Source organism: Rhinoraja longicauda, chromosome 40 (assembly GCF_053455715.1).
Source record: "Rhinoraja longicauda isolate Sanriku21f chromosome 40, sRhiLon1.1, whole genome shotgun sequence".
NCBI lineage: Eukaryota > Metazoa > Chordata > Chondrichthyes > Rajiformes > Arhynchobatidae > Rhinoraja > Rhinoraja longicauda.
The window spans coordinates 5,935,638-5,960,714 of record NC_135992.1 but is presented as its reverse complement, the minus strand read 5'-3'; the positions used below and the strand labels follow the sequence as shown (position 1 = coordinate 5,960,714).

The window sequence follows — 25,077 nt, the reverse complement described above, 5'->3', positions numbered from 1 at the left end:
CGATTGTAATCATGTAGTCTTTCCACTGACTGGAAAGCACACAGCAGTAAAGCTTTTTTACATAGAAACATAGAAAATAGGTGCAGGAGTAGGCCATTCGGCCCTTCGAACCTGCACCGCCATTCAATATGATCATGGCTGATCATCCAACTCAGTATCCCGTACCTGCCTTCTCTCCATACCCCCTGATCCCTTTAGCCACAAGGGCCACATCTAACTCCCTCTTAAATATAGCCAATGAACTGGCCTCAACTACCTTCTGTGGCAGAGAATTTCACAGACTCACCACTCTCTGTGTGAAGAAAAACGTTCTCATCTCGGTCTTAAAAGACTTCCCCCTTATCCTTAAACTGTGACCCCTTGTTCTGGACTTCCCCAACATCGGGAACAATCTTCCTGCATCTAGCCTGTCCAACCCCTTAAGAATTTTGTACGTTTCTATAAGATCCCCCCTCAATCTTCTAAATTCCAGCGAGTCCAAGCCGAGTCTATCCAGTCTTTCTTCATATGAAAGTCCTGCCATCCCAGGAGTCAATCTGGTGAACCTTCTCTGTACTCCCTCTAAGGCAAGAATGTCTTTCCTCAGATTAGGAGACCAAAACTGTACGCAATACTCCAGGTGTGGTCTCACCAAGGCCCTGTACAACTGCGGGCAGGTGGGACATGTTGGTACGAATGGCCTGTTTCCGTCCTGTATGACTGTGATTCTCTCTCTCTGACCTATCTACATGGATAGGACAGGTTTGGAGGGATATGGACCAAACGCATGCAGGTGGGACTATTGAGGCTGGCACATGTTGGCCGGTGCGGGCAAATTGGGCTGAAGGGCCTGTTTCCACACTGTATCACTCTATGACTCCAATGTTGGTGCTAGTGATGGGTTGGACAGGGGAGAATCCTTTGGCCAGGATAGACACAAAAAGCTGGAGTAACTCAGCGGGACAGGCAACATCTCTGGAGAGATGGAATGGGTGACGTTTCGGGTCGACCATCCTTCTTCAGATCCTTTGGCCAGGACTGGGCCTCCCAAGTCCGGCTCCAGGGAATGTCGGGATTGGAACATTTGGGAGACCCTCGATTGATTTGAAGTTGCTGTGAAGGAGTTGTGGGTAGAGATGTGTCGTGGCCTCCTGCCTAGGGTTGCCAACTTTCTCACTCCCAACTAAGGGACAAAAGGTGACCTACAATGTCCGTGCCTAGGGAGGCCCCCGGGCCTACAGTTTCTGGGCCTACAGCGGCCCCTGGGCCTACAGTGTCTGGGCCTACAGCGGCCCCCAGGCCTCCAGTGTCTGGGCCTACAGCGGCCCCAGGGCCTACAGTGTCTGGGCCTACAGTGGCCCCCGGGCCTACAGTGTCTGGGCCTACAGCGGCCCCCGGGCCTACAGTGTCTAGGCCTACAGTGGCCCCCGGGCCTACAGTGTCTGGGCCTACAGCGGCCCCCGGGCCTACAGTGTCTGGGCCTACAGTGGCCCCCGGGCCAAACACGGGACAAGGGCGGTCCCGTACGGGGCAAACCAATTTAGCCCAATATACAGGATGTCCCGGCTAATACGGGACAGTTGGCAACCCTACCCCTGCCCCACTCTTTACACACATGGATGCAGCTTGTTAACCCTTCTGCTTCAAGGAGCTCTGCAGAACATGAATAGATGAACAGTCCCACAGGGCTCGTAGAGTCGTACAGCGTGAAAACGGGCCCTTCGGCCCAACTTGCCCATGCCGACCAACGTGCCCCATCTCCACTGGTCCCACCTGCCTGCATTATTAAATTAGAGGAGCAGAACTAGGCCATCCGGCCCATCAAGTCTACTCCGCCATTCAATCACGGCTGATCTCTCTCTCCCTCTCAACCCCATTCTCCTGCCTTCTCCCCATAATCCCTGATAGCCGTACTAATCAATAATCTGTCAATCCCAACCTTAAAAATACCCATTGATGCCCTCTGTGGCAAAGAATCCCACAGATTCACCACCCTCTGACTGAAGAAATTCCTCCCCATCTCCTTCCGAAAAGTATGTTCTTTAATTCTGAGGCTGTGCCCTCTGGTCCTAGACTCTCCCACTAGTGGAAACATCCTCTCCACATCCACCCTATCCTGGCCTTTCACTATTCTGTACGTTTCAATGAGGTCCCCCCTCATCCTTCTAAACTCTAGCGAGTACAGGCCCAGTGCTGACAAACGCTCGTCGTAGGTTAACAAACTCATTCCTGGGATCATTCTTGTGGACAAGATTTCTATCGGTACGTCCTTTTATTCTGAGGCTATGGTCTCTGGTCCTGGACTCTCCCACTCTATCGGGCTACCTGTCCAAATGTTTCTCAAACATTGCGATAGTCCCTGCCTCGACTCCCTCCTCCGGCAGCTCGTTCCATACACCTGCCGCCCTTTGTGTGAACGAAAAAGTTGCCCCTCGTGTTCCTCCTGTTACCCGATGAAGAGATGCAGCATGGGAACGGGCCATTCGGCCCACTGAGTCCACACTGGCCATCAATCACCCCTTGTGCTAATCCTACACTAATCTAATGGACACAAAATGCTGGAGTAACTCAGCGGGACAGGCAGCATCTTTGGAGAGAAGGAATGGGTGACGTTTCGGGTCGAGACCCTTCGTCAGACTGAAGACGCTGCCTGACCCGCTGAGTTACTCCAGCATTTTGTGTCTTATCTTCGGCTTAAACCAGCATCTGCAGTTTTTTTCTGCCTTATTCTCAGCTCCCACCCAGATTCTACCCGTCATCCTCTATCGCACTAGCGGGCAATTTACAAAGGGCCAATTAATCTACAAACCCCCCACCCGTTTTTGGGAGATGCGGTCTCAGGGAGAGCGTGCAAACTCCACATTGGCAGCACTCGAGGTCAGGATGGAACCCGGGTCTCTGGCGCCGTGAGGCAGCAACTCTACCGCTGCGCCACCGTGCCCACCTGACTGAGCTGTGGAGCGGGAGGAGTGCATGAGAGAGGGGGGCCCTTGCACAGTGTGTGGGGACCCAGTGGTCAGGTGGAAGGGTGGAGTCGTTAGAGCGAGAACGTGGGGACCATTTGGCCCATCGAAAATGCTGGAGTAACTCAGCGGGGGACAGACAATAGACAATAGGTGCAGGAGGAGGCCATTCGGCCCTTCGAGCCAGCATCGCCATTCAATGTGATCACGGCTGATCATTCTCAATCAGTACCCCGTTCCTGCCTTCTCCCCACACCCCCTGACTCCGCTATCCTTAAGAGCTCTATCCAGCTCTCTCTTGAATGCATTCAGACAACTGGCGTCCACTGCCTTCTGAGGCAGAGAATTCCACAGATTCACAACTCTTTGACTGAATATTTTTTTCCTCATCTCAGTTCTAAATGGCCTACCCCTTATTCTTAAACTGTGGCCCCTTGTTCTGGACTCCCCCAACATTGGGAACATGTTTCCTGCCTCTAACGTGTCCAACCCCCTAATAATCTTATACGTTTCGATAAGATCCCCTCTCATCCTTCTAAATTCCAGTGTATACAAGCCTATTCTAAATTCCAGCATCTTCACTCTGAAGAAGGGTCTCGCGCCGAAACGTCAGCCATTCCTTCTCTCCAGAGTTGCTGCCCGTCCCGCTGAGTTGCTCCAGCATTTTGTCTCGGTCACTGTGAGAGCAATCGGGACCAGCCCCGTTTCCCAGCTGCCTGTCAACCTTTCCGATTCTCAAGAAGGGCGCAGCGGCGGAGTTGCTGCCTCACAGCGTAAAAGACCCGGGTTGGTTCCTGGCCTTGGGTGCTGTCTGTGTGGAGTGTGCACGTGGTCTCTCTGTGTCCTGCGTGGGCTATCACCGGCTGCTCCTGTTCCCTCCCATGTTAATATATTCCTTTATTCGTCCCACACCGGGGAGATTTAGTGTTACAGCAGCAAAGTAGATAGCAAGAGATCATTCATCTATCTATATACTAAAACTCTCGTTTGTTATCTTGTTTGTGACTGAACTTCAGCCAAAACGGTGCACAATAGCGTGACAATTTTAGGCCCACCTTACTCACCATTGTCACCATTGTCATAATGCAAGTAGTTTTATTGAAATTGGTCTTATATTTTTAAAGTTATTCACATTTTAAAGTTTAAAAGGAGGGGAGGGGGACGGGAGGAGGGAGGGAGGGGGGAGTGGGGGAGAGGGGGGGGGGTTGAGGAGAGAGGGGAGGGGGAGGACAGGGTGCTGCATCAATGCAGGAGAGGTTTGGGCCCAACGGGTCTAGTTATAAATAAATGTAAAGACAAGGATAAATTGTCATCAGTTTTGTGTGCGTCCTTAGCTGTTATTGTTGACTCTTCTGCTGGGAGCAGTGCTGGTTGTGCAGTCTCACAGCAGCGAGAAGGAAGGACCTCCTATATCTCTCCTTCACGCACTTGGGGTGAAGGAGTCTGTCACTGAAGGAGCTACTAAGTGCAGTGACTCAGGACGGGGCTCAGGATGGAACCCGGGTCTCCGGCGTAGTACCGCTGCGCCACCGCGCCGCCCAGGGCGATAGGTGGCTCGGCTCGGCAAGGTCATGTTCCGGGCGGGTATTGATTGCCAAGGGCGGCTCTAATTACATCTTTGACGATGGTGTCTTCTGTTCTTGTTTAAAGGGCAGAGTGGAATACCTTGTGAAATGGAAAGGGTGGCCACCAAAGTAAGTCGCTCGCTCGCCCTTCCCCCCGCCATGCCCTCCCCCCCACCTCGCCCCCCCCCGCCACGCCCTCCCCCCACCACGCCCCCCCCCCCCCCGCCACGCCCGCCCACCACCCCCCCGTACATTCTGTCCCTCATTCAGCTCCCATCCCGTCAACCGTCTACGTTATCGTCCGAAGAAGGGTCTCGGCTAGAAACATCACCTATCCCCACCCCCCCCTCCTCCATCTCACCTGTATCCACCTATCACTTAACCAGGCTTGTCCTGCTGCACCTCCGTTCTGTCTATCTCCCCCCCCCCCCCCCCTCCCCCACCATCATAATCGGTCTGAAGAAGGGTCCCCAAAACGTCACGTTCTCCAGAGATGCCGCCTGACCCGCTGAGTTACTCCAGCCAGCGCTTCATCAGGTCATAAGGAATAGGAGTAGAATTAGGCCATTCGGCCCATCGAGTCTACTACAACGGCCCGTTTCCTTTATCGTCGTTACTTTTTTGCGTATCTTTCATTCATTGTTCTTTATCTCTCCACATCACCGTCTATGTCTCTCGTTTCCGTTATCCCTGACCAGTCTGAAGAAGGGTCTCGGCCTAAAGGTCACCCATTCCTTCTCTCCAGAGATGCTGCCCGTCCCGCTGAGTTACTCCAGCTTTTTGTAATCTGTCTTTGATACAATCATGGCTGGTTTATTTCCCCCTCCCAACCCCATTCTCCTTTCTTCCCCCCACAACCACCGACACCCGTGCTAATCAAGAAATCACTTTGCGTCCTTTCGAGTTCATTGTCGTGTCCGTGAGTTGCGGTGCGGTCCGGGTAACCTTTCCGCAGTATCGCGGGCACGAGAGACGTGCGAGCACTCGAGAGAGAAAAAAAAAAAAGATGGTTAAATTATATTCAAACGTCTCTGAAAAAAAGATGGCTGCCGAAATAAACCAGGCAATCTCAGTGCAAAAACATAATTGAAAAAATAAAAAACAAGTCCCTGGTAGTGTAAGAGGGTGATCTGTTGTTGTGGTAGGAGTAGGGTTAAGTTTAGTTTAGAGATACAGCGTGGAAACAGGCCCTTCGGCCCACCGACCAGCGATCGCCTGTTCACACTAGTTCTATCCTACACATCAGGGCCATTTTACATGAGCCCATTAACCTACAAACCTGCACATTTAGCGTGGAGATACAGCGCACAAACAGGCCCCTCGGCCCACCGAGTAGGCTCCGACACACGATCGCCCCACATACCACCACTAGCCCGCACACCCAGAGACGATTTACGATTTTTGCCGCAGCCGATCAACCTACACGCCCGCACGTCTTTGGAGTGCGGGAGGAAACCGGAGCGCCCGGGGAAAACCCACGGGGGAGAACGTACAAACTCCGTGCAGGCAGCGCCCGTAGTCGGGATCGAACCGGGGTCTCTGGCGCTGTGAGGCAGCAGCAGCTCTACCTCCATGTTGGGTTGACAGGTGGTTTGGTGATGGTTGCCGCAAAGTAGCTGTGTCCTGGACCTGGTGGTATGGACACTTCAGGCTTCTGTCCCTCCTATCCGGTGGTTGATTTGGGGGGCTCATTGGGGAGGTGGAGGGGGGGCTTAGGTTTTCTGTCGACTACATGCCAAATTTACGGAGAGGGTCAGTGGTGGAGACAACATTCCTGAAGGACGGATCTTCTGGTGAGACCACAAACAGGTGACCACGTCTGTCCACCAGTAACAGGGCTACTGATTTACTTGATTTGCAAGATGTGTCGAGGAATAAAACTGCAGATGATGTGTTAAACCGAAGGTAGGCACAAAATGTTGAAAGACTGGAGCGACTGGGCTTTGTACACACTGGAATTTAGAAGGATGAGAGGGGATCTTATCGAAACGTATAAGATTATTAAGGGGTTGGACACGTTAGAGGCAGGAAACATGTTCCCGGTGTTGGGGGAGTCCAGAACCAGGGGCCACAGTTTAAGAATAAGGGGTAAGGCCATTTAGAACTGAGATGAGGAAAAACTTTTTCAGTCAGAGAGTTGTGAATCTGTGGAATTCTCTGCCTCAGAAGGCAGTGGAGGCCAATTCTCTGAATGCATTCAAGAGAGAGCTAGATAGAGCTCTTAAGGATAGCGGAGTCAGAGGGTATGGGGAGAAGGCAGGAACGGGGCACTGATTGAGAACGATCAGCCATGATCAATTGAATCGTGGTGCTGGCTCGAAGGGCGAATGGCCTACTCCTGTACCTATTGTCAATTGTCTATTGTCTAAAATGCTGGAGTAACTCAGCAGGTCAGGCAGCATCTCTGGAGAGAAGGAATGGGTGACGTTTCGGGTCAAGACCCTTCTTCAGACTGATGTCAGGGGAGGGGGAGGGGGCGGGACAAAGATAGGATGTAGTCGGAGACGGGAAGACTAGTGGGAGAACTGGGAAGGGGGAGGGGAAGAGAGGGACAGAGAAACTATCTGAAGTTAGAGGTCAATGTTCATACCGGTGGGGTGTGAGCTGCCCAAGCGAAATATGAGGTGCCGTTCCTCCAATTTGCGGTGGGCCTCACTCTGACAATGGAGGAGGCCCAGGACAGAAAGGTCAGTGCGGGAGTGGGAGGGGGAGTTGAAGTGCTGAGCCACCGGGAGATCAGGTTGGTTGAGACGGACTGAGCGGAGGTGTTGAGCCCAGGACAGAATTTGATTGGCAAGTCACCTTCCGCGGTCCGGTGGTTAGGAGACTGGAGATGCGAAATAGTGGCCGAGAAATGTGAGTTCGAATCCCACGTCCAGCTGGGGAATATTAAATTTAATTTGTTGAATAATTAATGGAATAAGAAATCCAGCGTCGGTGGCTGCGAAACTGATGGATGGTCACCAGAACTAACGCTGTCCATCGCAACGGCGGCACGGTGGCGCAGCGGTAGAGTCGCTGCCTCACAGCGCCGGAGACCCGGGTTCGATTCCGACCACAGGTGCTGCCCAGCACGGAGCTTGCACGTTCTCCCCGTGACCTGCGTGGGTTCTCTCCGGGTGCTCCGGTTTCCTCCCACGCGTCAAAGACCCTGCAGGTTTGTAGGTTAAGGGAGCGGATGAGAAAGCGGGGTAGCGTAGATCTGGTGTGAACGCAAGGAACTGCAGATGTCAATTTACAAAACAAGAAAAAGACACAGAGTACTGGAGTAACTCAGTGGGCCAGGCAGCATCTCTGGAGAACATGGAGAAGTGATGTTCTGGGTCAGGACCCTTCTTCAGACTCTTTAACGCCCTGATTTAAAACGTCACCCATCCATGTTCTCCAGAGATGCTGCCTGACCCGCTGAGTTACTCCAGAACTTTGTTTTCCATAGAACTAGTGTGAACGGGTGATCGCTGGTCAGCATGGACTCGGTGGGCCGAAGGGCCTGTTTCCATGCTGTAACTATAAAAACCTAAAAACACAACAGATCGAGAAACTGCTGGATCTTGTAGTCCAAAATGTCAATGGTTCAGTGGTTTATTGATCATTGGCGGCAGTATCTCCCGAGGAAGCTTAACACTTTTGGGGTCGGCAAGGACATCCTCGTAACGTTTTACTGCTCCTTCATTGAGAGCGTCATCACGTTCTCCTTCACCTGCAGGCCCCAGGCTGCTGAAGGGGCCTGCAGGCTCCCTCTCCCCCGTCGGGCCCCAGGCTGCTGCAGGGCCTACAGCGGCCCTCTCCACTGTCGAGGCCTAGGCCTGCTTCCCGCCACAGGTCCCCTTACCGCCCCTTGGCCTGTCCACCTCCTCTCCGGTGCAAGGGGTGAGTAGAGACCGGGGCTCGGCGGAAGCCTCGCCAGGGCCCGTTCTCGTTGCCGCGGCAACAAGCCACGGCCTGCCGGGAGGCAACCCTCTGCCGCGGAAGGCAAGACCCGCAAGTGGGTACCTGACCTCTCTGTCTGTGTCCCACAGGTACAGTACGTGGGAACCTGAAGAGCACATTCTGGACCCGAGACTGCTCATGGCTTATGAAGAAAAGTAAGGGAGGGTTTAAAACTTTATCCCACTCGTTGCTGGTTGGGTGTGTGTTAGGGCACTGGCCCCAATGAGTAAAGCTATGTGTGCGTGTGTGTGTGCGTGTGTGTGTGCATGTGTGTGTGCGTGTGTGCGTGTGCGTGTGCGTGCGTGTGTTTGCGTGTGTGTGCGCGCGTGTGTGCGCGCGTGTGTCTCTGCACGTGTGTCTGCGCGTGTGTCTGTGCGCGTGTGTCTGTGTGCCTTTGCGCGTGTGTTGTGTTTAGAGATACAGCATGGAAACAGGCCCTTCGGCCCACCGAGTCCGCGCCGACCAGCAATCCCCGCACACTAGTTCTAACCCACACACTGGGGACAATGTGCAGAAGCCAATTGTTGTTGCTCGTCCTTCGGGTTGGAAGATGACCATGACTTCACTTTCAGTTGGAGGATTGGTGACTGTGGGTCCGGAAGTGACTGGTGAGGCCAATCCGGGCCCGGAAGGCACGCCCGCACGTAGGACACAAGTGGATGGGTGCTGCAGTGGAAGTGGAGGTAGGCCGGGCCTTGCGCGCGGTGCGTTTCCTCTGGGCCTCTGCAGTGCGTCTGTTCTCTGCTGCACGGGCTCCTGTGGTGAGCTTGCTACGCCAGGTTGGACGGTCCAGAGCAAGAGACTCCCAAGTGCTGAGGTTGATGTCCAAGTCTTTGAGGGACACTTTGAGGCAGTCCTTAAACCGTTTCTTCTGCCCTCCTACTGAGCGCTTGCCCTGACACAGTTCTCCATACAGAAGCTGTTTTGGCAGTCGACTCTCGGGCATTCTGACGACATGGCCTGCCCATCTGGTTTGGGCTTTCCGTAGGAGGGTGAGGACGCTGGGGATTCCGGCCCATTCCAAGACCTCTGTGTCGGGAATTTTGTCCTGCCACCTGATGTGAAGGAGTCTGCGTGGGCAGCTGAAGTGAAAGTGGTTGAGCTGTTTGGCATGTCTGCTGTAGACAGTCCACGTCTCACTGGCATAGAGGAGAGTGGTGAGTACCACTGCATGGTAGACCTTCAGCTTGGTGGTAAGGCTGAGTCCTCTCTGCCCCAAACATTCCCACGGAGTCGCCCGAAGGCAGCGCTGGGCCTTGGCAATCCTGTTGTTGACCTCAGCGTCAATGTTCACCACTCGCGAGAGTGTACTACCCAGATAGGTAAAGCTGTCGACTGCCTGTAGATTCTGCCCTTTCACCGTGATAGACAATAGGCAATAGACAATAGGTGCAGGAGGAGGCCATTCGGCCCTTCGAGCCAGCACCGCCATTCAATGTGATCACGGCTGATCATTCTCAATCAGTACCCCGTTCCTGCCTTCTCCCCATACCCCCTGACTCTGCTATCCTAAAGAGCTCTATCTAGCTCTCTCTTGAATGCATTGGCCTCCACTGCCTTCTGGGGCAGAGAATTCCACAGATTTACAACTCTCTGAGTGAAAAAGTTTTTCCTCATCTCAGTTCTAAATGGCCTACCCCTTATTCGTAAACTGTGGCCCCTGGTTCTGGACTCCCCCAACATTGGGAACATGTTTCCTGCCTCTAACATGTGTGGTTCCTGGTAGGGCTTTCCAGGCGCGGGCTAGTACATAACTTCAGACTTTTTGGTGCTAATGGAGAGACCAAAGTTGTCACAGGCCTGTGAGAAGCAGTCCATTTCATGCTGCATCTTCTGCTCTGTGCTGGCGTTGAGGCCGCAGTCATCAGCAAATAAGAAATCTCTGATGATGGTCTCCTTCACCTTTGTAACAGCTTGCAGGCGCCTGAGGTTGAACAGCCTGCTGTCAGTCCTGTACCTGATGTGTATTCCATCCTGGCAGTCACGGAAGGCATCGGTCAGCATGGCAGAGAAGACCATGCTGAAGAGTGTAGGGGCAAGAACACAACCTTGCTTCGCGCCGTTTGTCACTGGAAAGGCTTCCGACTCGTCTCCATCATCCAGCACTTTCACCATCATGCCAATAGACAATAGACAATAGGTGCAGGAGGAAGCCATTCAGCCCTTCGAGCCAGCACCGCCATTCAATGCGATCATGGCTGATCACTCTCAATCAGTACCCCGTTCCTGCCTTCTCCCCATACCCCCTCACTCCGCTATCCTTAAGAGCTCTATCCAGCTCTCTCTTGAAAGCATCCAACGAACTGGCCTCCACTGCCTTCTGAGGCAGAGAATTCCACACCTTCACCACTCTCTGACTGAAAAAGTTCTTCCTCATCTCTGTTCTAAATGGCCTACCCCTTATTCTTAAACTGTGGCCCCTTGTTCTGGACTCCCCCAACATTGGGAACATGTTTCCTGCCTCTAATGTGTCCAATCCCCTAATTATCTTATACGTTTCAATAAGATCCCCATACTTATACGATCCCCATACAATCGTGATGAACTTGCTGGGACAGCCAAACTTCTGCATTATCTTCCACAAGCCATCTCTGCTGACAGTGTCGAAGGCCTTTGTCAGATCGACGAAGGTCACGAACAGGTCGCTGTGCTGCTCTTGGCATTTTTCCTGGAGTTGGCGTGCGGCAAATATCATGTCGACAGTTCCACGCCCCGCACTGGCTTTCTGGAAGGAGACCCTGCTCAAGGTGTTGAATGAGACGGTTGAGCGGGATGCGAGCCAAGATCTCCCCAGCTATGGACAGGAGGGAGATGCCTCGATGATTGTCGCAAGACTGGCGGTTGCCTTTCCTCTTGTAGATGTGGACGATGCTGGCATCTTTCAGCTGTTGTGGGACCTTCCCTTCATTCCACATGGACTGGAAGAGTTCAGGCAGCTTCTGCATCATGACAGGGCCTCCTGCTTTGTACACTTCAGCAGGAATTGCATCTGATCCCGGTGCTTTGCCACAGGAAAGTTGCTTGATGGCCTTTGTGACTTCTTCTTCTGTCGGGAGGTTGTCAAGGTCCTGGTTGGTCTCCATCTGAGGTAGGCGAGTGATGGCCTCGTCGTTGATATTTGCAGAGCGATTGAGGGGACCTGGTTGAAATGTTCAGCCTATGGCGAGTCCGAGACTTGTAGTTGTAGATGAAGTTTATTGCAACCGCAATACACGAATACAGAATCAAAACAACAAGTCGCAGGACAACCAATATAAACTTACTGTCTTCCTTGAAGACTCAGACGAACTAACTAAATCGGGCGCCAAACGCACCCATGACATCGCTGACCAATCAGCGATGTCCTTCCCTGGACCAATCCCCATGGTTGCATTCCCACGTGACCTCGCTGGCCAATCCGAGGGTTCGACGACCTAGACCATTCTCCATGGTCGCTACATGACCCCCCCCAGAACCCGAGGTGCGGAACCTAGCTGGGAGCCTGATTTCGCGACCACAACGAGTACGGAGAGGGACAGCCTGAAGCACAGGAGCCGGAGGTTCCGGACTTGGTGGAACAGCCGGAACGAGAGGTTCTGGAGGAACTACCGGCACGGGGGGCTCTGGAGGAACTGCCGAAACGGGAGGTCCTGAAGGAACTGTCAGAACGGGGGTTTCTGGACTGGGCGGAACTAACGGAGGTCGGCCTCTCCGAGGGGTTTGACCGACCAAAACTGGTTGATCCGGGTCCAAATGGGCAGGTTTGAGCCGGGACACCGAGACGAGTTCGCTCTTGCCGCCCATGTCTAAGGTGAAAGTAGCCGTTCCCTTACGTAACACCCGGAACGGCCCTTGATAGACCCTCTGCAACGGGGCGCGATGGGCATCCTTACGCAGAAAAACAAACTCACAGTCTTTCAGGGCAGCCGGTTCATGTACCATGGAACACCCATGGCGTGAAGTCGGCACTGGAGCCAGGGAGCCCACCCGTTCCCGGAGAGATGCTAACGCTGATGGGACCGAAGGGAGCAGGGCTGAAGGGTCCGAAAAAAGGTCTCCGGGTACTCGAAGTGTCGAGCCATATACTAGCTCTGCAGACGACGCACCGAGATCTGGCTTAGGAGCAGTCCGGATGCCCAAAAGAACCCAAGGGAGTTGGTCCACCCAGTCCGGGCCTTCAAGCCTTGCACTGAGGGACGCCTTAAGTTGGCGGTGGAACCTTTCTACGAGTCCATTTGCCTGGGGGTGATATGCAGTTGTGGGTTGTAACTTGGACCCGTACAGTTCCGCCAGCGCGGCCCAGAGGGACGAAGTGAACTGTGGCCCTCTGTCAGTGGTAATAACTGCCGGGACCCCAAAACGAGCTACCCAATGGAGGGCCAAAGTCCTAGCACAAGACGCTGACGAGATATCAAACAATGGGAAAGCCTCTGGCCACCGGGTGAACCGATCCACCACCGTGAGGAGGTGGGTGTAGCCCCGGGAGGAAGGCAAAGGTCCGACCAAATCCACGTGGATGTGAAAAAAACGAAAGGCCGGGACCTCGAAATCCTGTACGGGGGGCTGGACGTGGCGCTGGACTTTAGCGGTCTGACAGGGCACGCAGGAACGTGCCCACCCCGCTACCTGTTTTCTCAGGCCATGCCAGACAAACCTCGCTGCTACCAAGGCAGAGGTGGAGCGGATGGACGGGTGCGCCAACCCATGAATGGCATCGAAAACTCGGCGCTGAAAGGAAGGCGGCACTACCGGCCTGGGACGAGGAAGAGAAATATCGCACCAGACTTTCGTGCCCTCCGACCCACAAGCCACCTGGGCCAACTTTAATCCCGAAGTGGTGGACCGGTAAGCCGAAACGGTATCCGCCAGAAGCTGCGCCTCCGCGAGCTCCTGGGGATCCACCTCGCAGTCCACCGCCGAAATAGGGGGAAAAGCAGGTCTAGACAGGGCGTCAGCAACGGCATTGAGCTTACCCGCGATATGACGGACATCTGTTGTAAATTCGGAGATAGCAGTCAGGTGCCGCTGCTGGCGGGCCGACCATGGGTCAGACAATTTCAAAAACGCAAATGTTAATGGCTTGTGGTCCGTAAATGCCACAAATGGGCGGCCCTCGAGGAAATACCTAAAATGACGGACAGCTAAATAGAGAGCTAGAAGCTCTCGGTCAAATGCACTATATTTCAGCTCGGCCGAATTTAGTTGCCGGCTGAAAAAGGCTAAAGGCTGCCAATGGCCACCAACCTGCTGCTCCAGAACCCCGCCCACCGCCACGTCAGAGGCGTCAACCGTCAGGGCCGTGGGGGCGGAGGGGCTCGGATGGACCAGCATGGTGGCATCTGCCAGGGCTGCCTTAGCTGCCGTAAAAGCCGACTCTGCGGCCGGGGACCACAACAACTCTACCGGGTTCCCTGCAAGGCATTGGAAAAGCGGGCGCAGGACTCGCGCCGCTGCCGGAACGAATCTATGGTAGAAATTAACCATACCGACGAACTCCTGCAGCCCTTTTACAGTGGTGGGCCTGGGAAAGGCCCGGATGGCTTCCACCTTCTCGGGTAAAGGGGCGGCACCGGCAGGAGTAATTCTGTGCCCTAGAAAATCAAGGGCAGGCAGGCCGAATTGACATTTGGAGGGTTGGATAATGAGCCCGTGGTCTTGGAGCCGCTGGAACACGGTCCTCAAATGGGCCTGGTGTTCCAGCACGGAGGGGCTGGCTACCAGGATGTCGTCTAGATAGATAAACAAAAAGGGTAAACCCCGGCCCACGCAGTCCATCAGTCGCTGGAAAGCCTGTGCCGCGTTCTTTAAACCGAAAGGCATACGCAACCATTCAAACAACCCGAACGGAGTTATAGTTGCAGTTTTTTGTATGTCCTCCGGTCGCACCGGAATCTGATGATATCCTCGCACCAAATCGATTTTGGAAAACACTACCGCACCTTCCAGCCCAGATGAAAAGTCCTGTAGGTGCGGTATGGGGTAGCGATCAGCCGTGGTGACAGCATTGAGACGCCGATAATCGCCACATGGCCTCCACCCCCCAGATGCCTTGGAGACCATGTGTAACGGCGAGGCCCACGGGCTGTCAGACTGACGGACAATTCCCATTTCCTCCATCTTCCTGAACTCCTCCTTTGCCACCACCAGTTTGTCTGGCGGTAGTCTCCTGGCCCGAGCGAAAACGGGAGGGCCTTCGGTGCGGATGTGATGGACCACACCGTGTTTAGCCGAAGGTGCGTCGAAACGTTGAACGAGCAGCTCTGGGAACTCGGCCAGAATCGCAGCATACGAGTCGGGGGCCGCGACGACGGCCTGGACAGTAGGGCTGAGCGAGGAGGCGATTGTCGGAGCGACGTGCTCGTCTTCGGCGGAAGGTCGGAGGTCGTTACCGCGGACATCAGGAACCAGTGAAAAAGCCCAGAGAAAATCTGCGCCCAGGATCGCTTGTTTGACGTCGGCTATGATGAATGGCCATTCGTACGTGCGGAGGCCTAAACCCAGGGACATTTTCCGTGTACCGAAAGTGCGAATTGGGCTGCCGTTCACCGCGATGAGGGTGGGACCTGTCTTACCCGATCTGGTTTCGAGGTCGGTCGGCGGCACTATGCTGACGATGGCTCCCGTGTCTACCAAAAATTCTGTGTCCGTGAATCGATCATGGACATAGAGGCGCCGGTTCTGGCCAATCGTAACTGCCCCTATGTACGATCGGCCGAGGCATTTCCCGCGAAGGTACAAGGCAAGCGGCAGTTGCGGGATTCGTTACCCCATCGTAGGTGATAATAGCACCAGCCGCGCTTGTGCGGATCTTTTTGGCGGGCTTTCGGAGAATTGGCGGGAGACGTGGCGCCATCTTGCCGTCGCTGTGGCGTGGTCACCGATGTCGAGACTTTGTTGATGGAATCCCCTGCCTTGTTTTTTCCCGCTATGAGCGCGTCCGCTTTCGCTGCATATGCTTCGGGGTCCTTAAAAGAACAATCCGTAAGCAGCAATCGGACATCCTCGGGGAGTTTTTCGCGGAATGCCTGCTCAAACATCGGGCAATCCGTATGCTCACCGGCTAGCACCATCATTTCGGCCATGAGGACGGAAGGCAGTTTGTCTCCAAGCTCCGGTAGGTGCAGAAGTTTTGCCGCACCACCATGCTTTTTTAACCCGAAGGTCCGCAGTAATACCTTCTTCATGGTTTCATACTTGTCTTCCGCAGGTGAATTTATTATGAACCGCATCACGCGCTTGGTTGTGTCCGGCGATAGCGCGCTGACGAGGTAGAAATACTTCGTGGAATCATCCGACACCTTCTTTATATGGAATTGGGCCTCGGCGTGGATAAACCAAGCTTGCGGTGCGTACGTCCAAAATAACGGAAGATGAACGTCCGCCGCGCTTGACTCCAGTGTGCCCTGCTCAGTCATCGTCAACGAGGCGTCGGGTTTTTCTCAGTCGGTGATCGTCCAGATCACGTCGGGGTCACCAATATGGCGAGTCCGAGACTTGTAGTTGTAGATGAAGTTTATTGCAACCGCAATACACGAATACAGAATCAAAACAACAAGTCGCAGGACAACCAATATAAACTTACTGTCTTCCTTGAAGACTCAGACGAACTAACTAAATCGGGCGCCAAACGCACCCATGACATCGCTGACCAATCAGCGATGTCCTTCCCTGGACCAATCCCCATGGTCGCATTCCCACGTGACCTCGCTGGCCAATCCGAGGGTTCGACGACCTAGACCATTCTCCATGGTCGCTACAAGCCCATCTCTCCAGGATCTGCTTCTTCTCTGTCAGCAACTGGGTCCCGTCTGCACTGAGGAGGGGCGAGGAGCCAGAGGACTGGGGTCCATACACAGCCTTCAATGCGTCGTGGAAACGCTTGGTGTCGTGACTGTCTGCATTGTGACTGCCTGGGTTTCATCGGCCTTCTTGCTGTACCACGCGTCCTGCATCTCACGGAGTTTCTTCTGTACCTTTAGTCTTGCGCTGGCAAAGACACCTTTCTTTGCTTGTGACGTGAGGTCGTTCTGCTGTGCTCTGAACAGTTGGTGTTATTCTGATTGTTCCCGATGTTGGGGAAGCCCAGAACCAGGGGTCACAGCTTAAGGATAGGGGGGAAGTCTTTTAGGACCGAGATGAGAAAACTCAGAGAGTGGTGAATCTGTGGAATTCTCTGCCACAGGAGGTAGTTGAGGCCAGTTCATTGGCTATATTTAAGAGGGAGTTAGATGTGGCCCTTGTGGCTAAAGGGATCAGGGGGTATGGAGAGAAGGCAGGTACAGGTTACTGAACTGGATGATCAGCCATGATCATATTGAATGGCGGTGCGTACAGGCTCGAAGGGCCGAATGGCCTACTCCTGCACCTATTTTCTATGTTTCTATGTTTCTATGATAGCACTGCCTGCAAACTAAAGATAGACAAGGTGCTGGAGTAACTCAGCGAGTCAGACAGCATCTCTGGAGAGAAAAAAAAATAGGTGATGTTTCAGGCCGAGACCCTTCTTTAGACCTGATGTTTATTGCGATTTAAAAAAAAAATCTTTCCATTGAAGAGGCAGGAACTGGGTGCTTCTGTTGTGCTTTGTAAATCAGATTAAATAAATGTCATGTTCCATGTTCTCTGCAAAGAGGTTGATGCTAATGGCTTCAGACAGCACATTGGCTCCATGGAGGGAAGCAAAGGGCAATGGTGGACGGTTGCTTCTCGGACTGGAGGCCTGTGACTAGTTGTGTGCCTCAGGGTTCAGTGCTGGGCCCGTTACGGTTTGTCATCTACGCCAATGACTTGGATGAGAACCAAACGCAGGCTCGGCGATCGTTTCTCCCAACACCTTCGCTCAGTCCGCCTTAACCAACCTGATCTCCCGGTGGCTGAGCACTTCAACTACCCCTCCCACTCCCAGTCTGACCTTTCTGTCATGGGCCTCCTCCATTGTCATAGTGAGGCCCAGCGCTAATTGGAGGAACAGCATCTCATATTTCGCTTGGGCAGCTTACACCCCAGCGGTACGAACATCGACTTCTCTAACTTCAGATAGCTCCTCTGTCCCTCCCTTTCCCCTCCCCCTTCCCACTTCTCCCACTGTCTTCCTGTCTCCCAATATATCCTATCTTTGTCCCGCCCCCTCCCCTGACATCAGCCTGAAGAAGGGTCTCGACCCGAAACGTCACCCATTCCTTCTCTCCTGAGATACTGCCTGACCCGCTGAGTTACTCCAACATTTTGTGATACCTTGGATGAGAACATAGATAAGGTCAAAAAGGCCTTTGGCACATTGGTCTGCATCAGTCAGCATTTTGAGTGTAGAAGTTGGGAGGTCATGTTGCAGTTGTATAAGACTTTGGTGAGACCGCATTTAGAATATTGTGTTCAGTTCTGGGCACCTTGTGAAAGGAAAGATACTGTCAAGCTTGAAAAGGTTCTGAAAAGATTTACGAGGATGTTGCCAGGACTAGAGGGTGTGAGCTACAGGGAGAGGTTGAGCAGGCTGGGTCTCTATTCCTTGGAGCGCAGGAGGATGAGGGGCGATCTTATAGACGTATACAAAATCATGAGAGGAATAGATCGGGTGGACGCACAGAATCTCTTGCCCAGAGTAGGGGAATCGAGGACCAGAGGACATAGGTGCAAGGTGAAGGGGAAAAGATTTAATAGTCATCTGAGGGGTAACTTTTTCACACAGAGGGTGGTGGGTGTATGGAACAAGCTGCCAGAGGAGGTAGTTGAGGCTGGGACTATCCCAAAGTTTAAGAAACAGTTAGACAGTTACATAGATAGGTCAATTTATTCACAAAATGCTGGAGTAACTCAGCAGGTCAGGCAGCATCTTGGGAGAGAAGGAATGGGTGACGTTTCGGGTCGAGACCCTTCTTCAGACTGAAGAAGGGTCTCGACCCGAAACATCACCCATTCCTTCTCTCCCGAGATGCTGCCTGACCTGCTGAGTTACTCCAGCATTTTGTGAATAAATCGACTTGTACCAGCATCTGCAGTTATTTTCTTATACTACATAGATAGGTCAAGTTTGGAGGGATATGGACCAAGCGCAGGCAGGTGGGACTAGTGTATCTGGGACATGTTGGCCGGTGTGGGCAAGTTGGGCTGTTTCCACACTGTATCACTCAATGACTCTTAAGTGGAAATTAAACTGAACGTGTAGGATTTTGCTTTAGGGTTCCCAGCAAGGAGACCGTAAGGCCCCAAGGCCTACCGAGTCTGTTCCGATCGTGATCACCCTGTCCACTAGTATTATCCTACACACCAGGGACAATTTAACTGAACGAGTAGATAGTTTACTGTCACGTGTACCGAGGTACAGTGAAAAGCTTTTTTGTTGCGTGCTATCCAGTCAGTGGAAAGACAATACATGATTACAATCAGGACATTCACAGTGGGCGGCACGGTGGCGCAGCGGTAGAGTTGCTGCTTTACAGCGAATGCAGCGCCGGAGACTCAGGTTCGATCCTGACTACGGGCGCTGCACTGTAAGGAGTTTGTACGTTCTCCCCGTGACCTGCGTGGGTTTTCTCCGAGATCTTCGGTTTCCTCCCACACTCCAAAGACGTACAGGTATGTAGGTTAATTGGCTGGGTAAATGTAAAAAATTGTCCCTAGTGGGTGTAGGATAGTGTTAATGTGCGGGGATCGCTGGGCGGCACGGACTTGGTGGGCCGAGAAGGCCTGTTTCCGGCTGTATATATATGATGATATGATGATAGTGCACACAGATACAGGATAAGTGGAATAACGTGCAAGATAAAGCCAGTAAAGTCCGATCAAAGATAGTCAGAGGGTCTCCACTTGGAAGCCATTTAACCTACAAACCTGTGCATTCCACATTTGGTTTAAGGCAGACACAAAATGCTGGAGTAACTCAGCGGGACAGGTAGCGTCTCTGGAGAGGAGGAACGTGTGACGTTTCGGGTCCAGACCCTTCTTCAGACTCCTCCACGCTTGGTTTAGTTAAGAGACGCAGCGTGTAATCTCACCGAGCCCGCTCCGACCAGCGACCCCCACACACTAGCACCAACACATTTATACCAAGCCAGTTAGCCTACGAACCTGCACGCCTTTAGAGTGTGGGAGGAGAGCGTAGCACCCGGAGAAAACCGTCACGGGGAGAACGTACAAACTCCGTACAGACAGCGCCCGAAGTCGGGATCGAACCGGGGTCTCTGGCGCTGTGAGGCAGCAACTCTACCGCCGTGTGTGTCTACACTCCTGTGCTGTGTGTTTGTGTCTGCTTTCATCAGCTGTGTATGTATGTTTAGCATCATACGTCCGTAACGGTCCTTTACTGAAGCAGCCTGGTTTAATGGCAGGCGTTATGGTCTTGTGCATTAATTTCCCAAGACAACTAACTTGCTCTGAGTCTGAAGAAGGGTCTCGACCCGAAATGTCACCCATTCCTTCTCTCCTGAGATGCTGCCTGACCTGCTGAGTTACTCCAGCATTTTGTGAATAAATGCTCTGAGTGGGAGATCACCAATCACCCCGTCTGTATCCACCTACCACTCACCAAGCGATGCCCCACCCTCGGCTCCCTCTTCCAGCTTTCCCTCCCCTTCTCCTAGTGGGCACAGCGGTCGAGTTGCTGCCTCACAGCGCCAGAGACCCAAGTTCGATCCTGACCACGGGCGCTGTCTGTACGAAGTTTGTACCTTCTCCCCGTGACCTGCGTGGGTTTTATCCCGGATCTTCGGATTTCCCCCACACTCCACCAAAGACGTGCAGGTTTGTAGGTCAACTGGCTTAGCTACCAAATGTAGACTGTCCCCAGTGTGTGTCGGGCGGTGTTGATGGTACAGGGGCGATCGCTGGCCGGCGCGGAATCTGCGGGCCGAAGGGCCTGTTCCCGCGCTGAGTCTCTAACGTCTGAGGAAGGACCCCCCGACCCGAAACGGCTCCTATCCCTGGAGGTTCTCCAGGGATGCTGCCCGACCCGCTGAGTTACTCTGGCACTCTGGCTTCTTTTCTTCGCAAAGGAGCATCTGCAGTTCCTCGGGCGTCGAGCAGATGGGCCGAGCGTGCAGGGATCGGCGGTCGGCACGGACTCGGTGGGCCGAAGGGCCTGTTTCCGCGCCGTATCTCGAAATAAAGCAAAGTGTGTCGTGGAAGGGTCGGGTTGTTGGACGGGCGGGAAGGGAGGGGGGACTCTCGCCTGAACTGACGTCTTTTTACCTTCTCTTCTCCTCCTCTCTTCTCTCCTTCCCCCCCCCCCCCCCCCCTTAACCTCCACTCCGGGCCTGGCGTGGCGGAGACAGAGAGCAGAGAGACCGGGCTCTCGGCTACCGGAAACGGGGGCCCAAACCAAAGAGATTCCTACTGCAGGTGAGAGGAGGAGATTGTGGGGGGGGGGTCTTGTGGGAGGAGGGGGGGGGGGAGGTAGAGGGGAAGAGGGGGAGGGGTCGAGCGCTTATATAACCCCGCTGATGGGCGAACATGTTCCAGGGCGAGATCTGGGGGTCATGCTCACAGGTCCCAGGAACAGAATGAGGCCACTCGGCCCCATTCAATCGTGCCTGATCTATCCCCCCCTCTCAAGTCAAGTCAAGTTTATTGGTCACGTGCACATACACGATGTGCAGTGAAATGAAAGTGGCAACGCCTGCGGATTGTGCAAAAAAAGAATTACAATTACAGCATATAAATTTAAATTAATCCAGAAAAGAAAATGTAGTCTCTGGGGTTATAATAGTTAACCGTCCTGATGGCCTGTGGGAAGAAACTCCGTCTCATCCTCTCCGTTTTCACAGCGTGACAGCGGAGGCGTTTGCCTGACCGTAGCAGCTGGAACAGTCCGTTGCTGGGGTGGCAGGGGTCCCCCATAATGTTGCTGGCTCTGGATCTGCACCTCCTGATGTATAGGTCCTGCAGGGGGGTGAGTGTAGTTCCCATGGTGCGTTCTGCCAAACGCACTACTCTCTGCAGGGCCTTCCTGTCCTGGGCAGAGCTGTTCCCAAACCAGACTGTGATGTTGCCGGACAGGATACTCTCTACAGCCCCAGAGTAGAAGCACTGAAGGATCCTCAGAGACACTCTGAATTTCCTTCTCCAACCCCATTCTCCTGCCTTCTCCCCCCATAACCCCCTGAACAAGAATCTGTCTCTGCCGTGTAAAATATCCAGTGACTTGGCCTCCACAGCCTTCTGAGGCAATGAGTTCCATGTGAGTCACGGGTTCAAGACCCGACCAGGGACTTGCGTCTCCGCCGTGCCACCGACGAACCCCAGAGTTACTCCAGCATTTTGCGTCTTCCTCCGGTGTAAACCAGCATCTGCAGTTCCTTCCGACACACCTCTGGGGAACGTGGGCCAGAGACGTTTTAGGACGAGTTCCTTCCTCGGGCGTTTGTTCTACCGCCTGGGAAAGAACTGCAGGTACCGGTTTAAATCGAAGGTAGACACAAAGTGCCGGAGTAACTCAGCGGGACAGGCGGCATCTCTGAAGATGACGTTTCGGGTCGAGACCCTTCTTCAGACTGATGTCGGGAGTGAGCGGTACAGAGATAAAATGTAGTCTGGCAGCAAGGCGGTCACGGTGGCGCAGCGGTAGAGTTGCCGCCTTACAGCGAACGCAGCGTCGGAGACCCGGGTTAGATCCCGACTACGGGCGCCGTCTGTACGGAGTTTGTACGCTCTCCCCGTGAACTGCGTGGGTTTTCTCCGAGATCTTCGGTTTCCTCCCACACTCCAAAGACGTGCAGGTTTGTAGGTTAATTGGCTGGGCAAATGTGAAAATTGTCCCTAGTGGGTGTAGTATAGTGTTAGTGTGCGGGGATCGCTGGTCGGCGCGGACCGACCCGGTGGGCCGAAAGGGGCCCGTTTCCGCGCTGTGTCTCTAAACTGAGACTGGTGGGAGAACGGGGGAGGGGATGGAGGGAAAGGGAGGGGTTGTGTGATGTGATGTGACTTGCATCGTTTCGCCGCCAGCGGATCTACGGCATGGACCTGCGCAGCGCCAACAAGCTGAGGGACAAGGGCAAAGTCCGCCTCTCGCTCTCCTCCCGGAGGTTCGACGTCGGCCCGGGCTCGGTGCCGGCCCCGCGGGAGCTCGCCGACGCCGCCAAACGCCTGCGCTTTCCGCTAGCTCGGAAGCACAAGATCTTCAAGGTGGCCGAGGGCAAGCTGGCGCGGGCGGTCAGCGTGGTGCAGACCCGCGAGGACGGCGGCTTCTCCGAGGAGGAGACCGGGCCCAACGACCGGGGAGCCTTCGCCGACTCCGAGTACGACGATGACGAGACGCAGAGCGTCCCTGACACCACGGAAGGTGGGAGACAAGCTCGGCCTGTGGCTGGTCCTCCCCTCCCTCCCTCCCTCCCTCCCCTCTCCCCCTCCCTCTCCCCCCTCCCCCTCCCTCTCCCCCCTCCCTCTCCCCTCTCCCCCTCCCTCCCCCTTCCCTCTCCACTCCCCCTCCCTCTCCCCCTTCCCCTCCCTCTCCCCCTCTCCACCCTCCCCCTCCCTCTCCCCTCTCCCCCTCCCTCTCCCCCCTCCGTCTCCCCCTCCCTCTCCCCCTCCCCCCTCCCCCTCCCCCCTCCCTCTCCCCCTCCCCCTCCCCCCTCCCCCTCTCTCCCCCCCTCCCCCTCTCCCCCCTCCCTCTCCCCCCTCCCTCTCCCCCCTCCCTCTCCACTCCCCCCCTCCCTCTCCCCCTTCCCCCCTCCCTCTCTCCGCTTCCTGTCCCCCTTCCCCCCACCCCAAACCCCGATCCCCACCCTCTTATTCTTTGGTGATGTTTGGGTCGTCACGGTTGCGTTTGGCCGCCTATCTTTGCTGTTAACCATGTACTGTTCCTTCTTAGAAAGCTAGAAACTAGGTGCAGGAGGAGGCCATTCGGCCCTTCGAGCCAGCACCGCCATTCAATATGATTTTTTAGATTTAGAGATACAGCGCGGAAACAGGCCCTTCGGCCCCCCGTGTCCGCGCCGCCCAGCGATCCCCGCACATTAACACTATCCTACACCCACTAGGGACAATTTTTGCATTTTACCCTGTCAATTAACCTACAAACCTGCACGTCTTTGGAGTGTGGGAGGAAACCGAAGATCTCGGAGAAAACTAACGCAGGTCACGGGGAGAACGTACAAACTCCGTACAGACGGCGCCCGTAGTCGGGATCGAACCTGAGTCTCCGGCGCTGCATTCGCTGTAAGGCAGCAACTCTACCGCTGCCAGAATCACCCAGAATCAGTAGCCCGTTCCTGCCTTCTCCCCAAATCCCTTGAGTCCGTTAGCCCCGAGAGCTCTATCGAACTCTCTCTTGAAAACATCCGGTGAATCGGCCTCCGCTGCCCTCCGCGGCGGAGAATTCCACAGGTTCACAACTCTCTGGGTGAAGACGTTTACTCTCTCTCTCTCTCTCTCTCTCTCTGGTTCCATCGACAGGTACCACCTCTCCCGGCAGGAGCGCCGCGGCCATTGCCGCCGGATGGCACCCGTCCTCCCCGCTGGAGGACATCACGGTGACGGACGTCACGGCCAACTCCCTCACCGTCACCTTCCGCGAGGCGCTGGTGGCCGAAGGATTTTTCAGGGATCGCAGCTTGAGTTTCTAACCTCGACGGGGGAAGGAAACGGAAGGAACACTCCCCCCCACGTTTGCCCCGCGCTTCCTGTCCGTCCGTCTGGAGTCCCCTCGTCCGCGTTCCCTGGGCGAGGGTTCCGCCCGCGGTTTGGCGCCTTCGGTCCGTTCCCTCACCGCGACTGAGGCCCGCGGCGCGGCCACCGTAGGCAGCGGCCAAACGTCTCGGCCTTTGCGATTAGGCCCAAGGGTCGGGCGTCCGTCCAGGAGACTTGTTGAGACGCGGCAGGGATCGGACGCCAATGTTTCCCGGCTCCCAAGCTGCCTGGCGACGGGGGGGGGGGGTTGTTTTCCACAGGGAACGTTCTCCCACCACCCCACCCCCCTCCGGATGGGGCTTCCGGAGAGAGGGGGAGTCAGGAGATGCACACGGTCACCCCTGGATGGTCTTGGGAATGGGTGACGACCCATGAGTTCCTGGCCCCTGCACACCCTTCCACCTCCTTCCCCTCCCTCTCCCTCCTTCCCCTCCCTCCCTCGAAAGGGGGGGGGGAAGAAGTATTGTTGGTTTGAAGAAGCTGGGGGGGGGTGGTCGGTCGTAGAGGTAGAGAGAAGGGGGGGGGCGGTGTGGATTTGCGGGGGATGGGCGTGAGTTTGGGGAGCGGTGGGTGGCGGGGCGGAGGTGGGAGAGCAAGGGGTCGGTCCAGGGGCAATGTGGGGTCAGAGGGGAGCGCAGGAAGTCGAGGGTTGAGCGGGAGGGTCAGGGGTCGGACGCCAGGCTGCTGGCTGGGTCCAACTCTTGCACTTGAGTTCCAAAGAACATCCGATTTTGTTAGGGGTCGCCAACTTCCTCACTCCCAAATACGGGACAAGGCGGCCGCCCGGGCTGGGAGGCGGGTTGCTACGCAACCTCCGTTAGGCGGCGCCCGGGCCTCCGGACCTAGACTGTCCGGGCCTACAGCGTCCGGGCCTACTGCGTCTGGGCCTACTGCGTCCGGGCCTACAGCGTCCGGGCCTACAGCGTCCGGGCCTACAGCGTCCGGGCCTACAGCGTCCGGGCCTACAGCGTCTCCCACCCCCCCCCCCCCCCCCGGGCCTAATATGGGACAAGGGCGGTCCCTTATGGGACAAGGGCGGTCCC

At 54.9% G+C, this 25,077-nt stretch overlaps 1 protein-coding gene across 2 annotated transcripts in view; it reads left to right on the top strand.

Moving 5' to 3' along the window:
* LOC144611437 (chromobox protein homolog 7-like) overlaps positions 1-24,535 on the top strand; it is a 28,004-nt gene extending 3,469 nt beyond the window's left edge. Inside the window, exons 2-6 of one of the 2 annotated variants that reach the window (XM_078430524.1) lie at positions 4,593-4,636; positions 8,527-8,592; positions 20,683-20,749; positions 22,352-22,688; positions 23,801-24,535. In XM_078430524.1, the coding sequence (XP_078286650.1) occupies positions 4,593-4,636; positions 8,527-8,592; positions 20,683-20,749; positions 22,352-22,688; positions 23,801-23,970 (684 nt within the window). In that variant the 3' untranslated portion in view covers positions 23,971-24,535. The remainder of the gene's footprint in view (positions 1-4,592; positions 4,637-8,526; positions 8,593-20,682; positions 20,750-22,351; positions 22,689-23,800) is intronic. The other variant, XM_078430525.1, reaches the window with a different exon arrangement.
* The last annotated feature ends 542 nt before the right edge of the window (positions 24,536-25,077 follow it).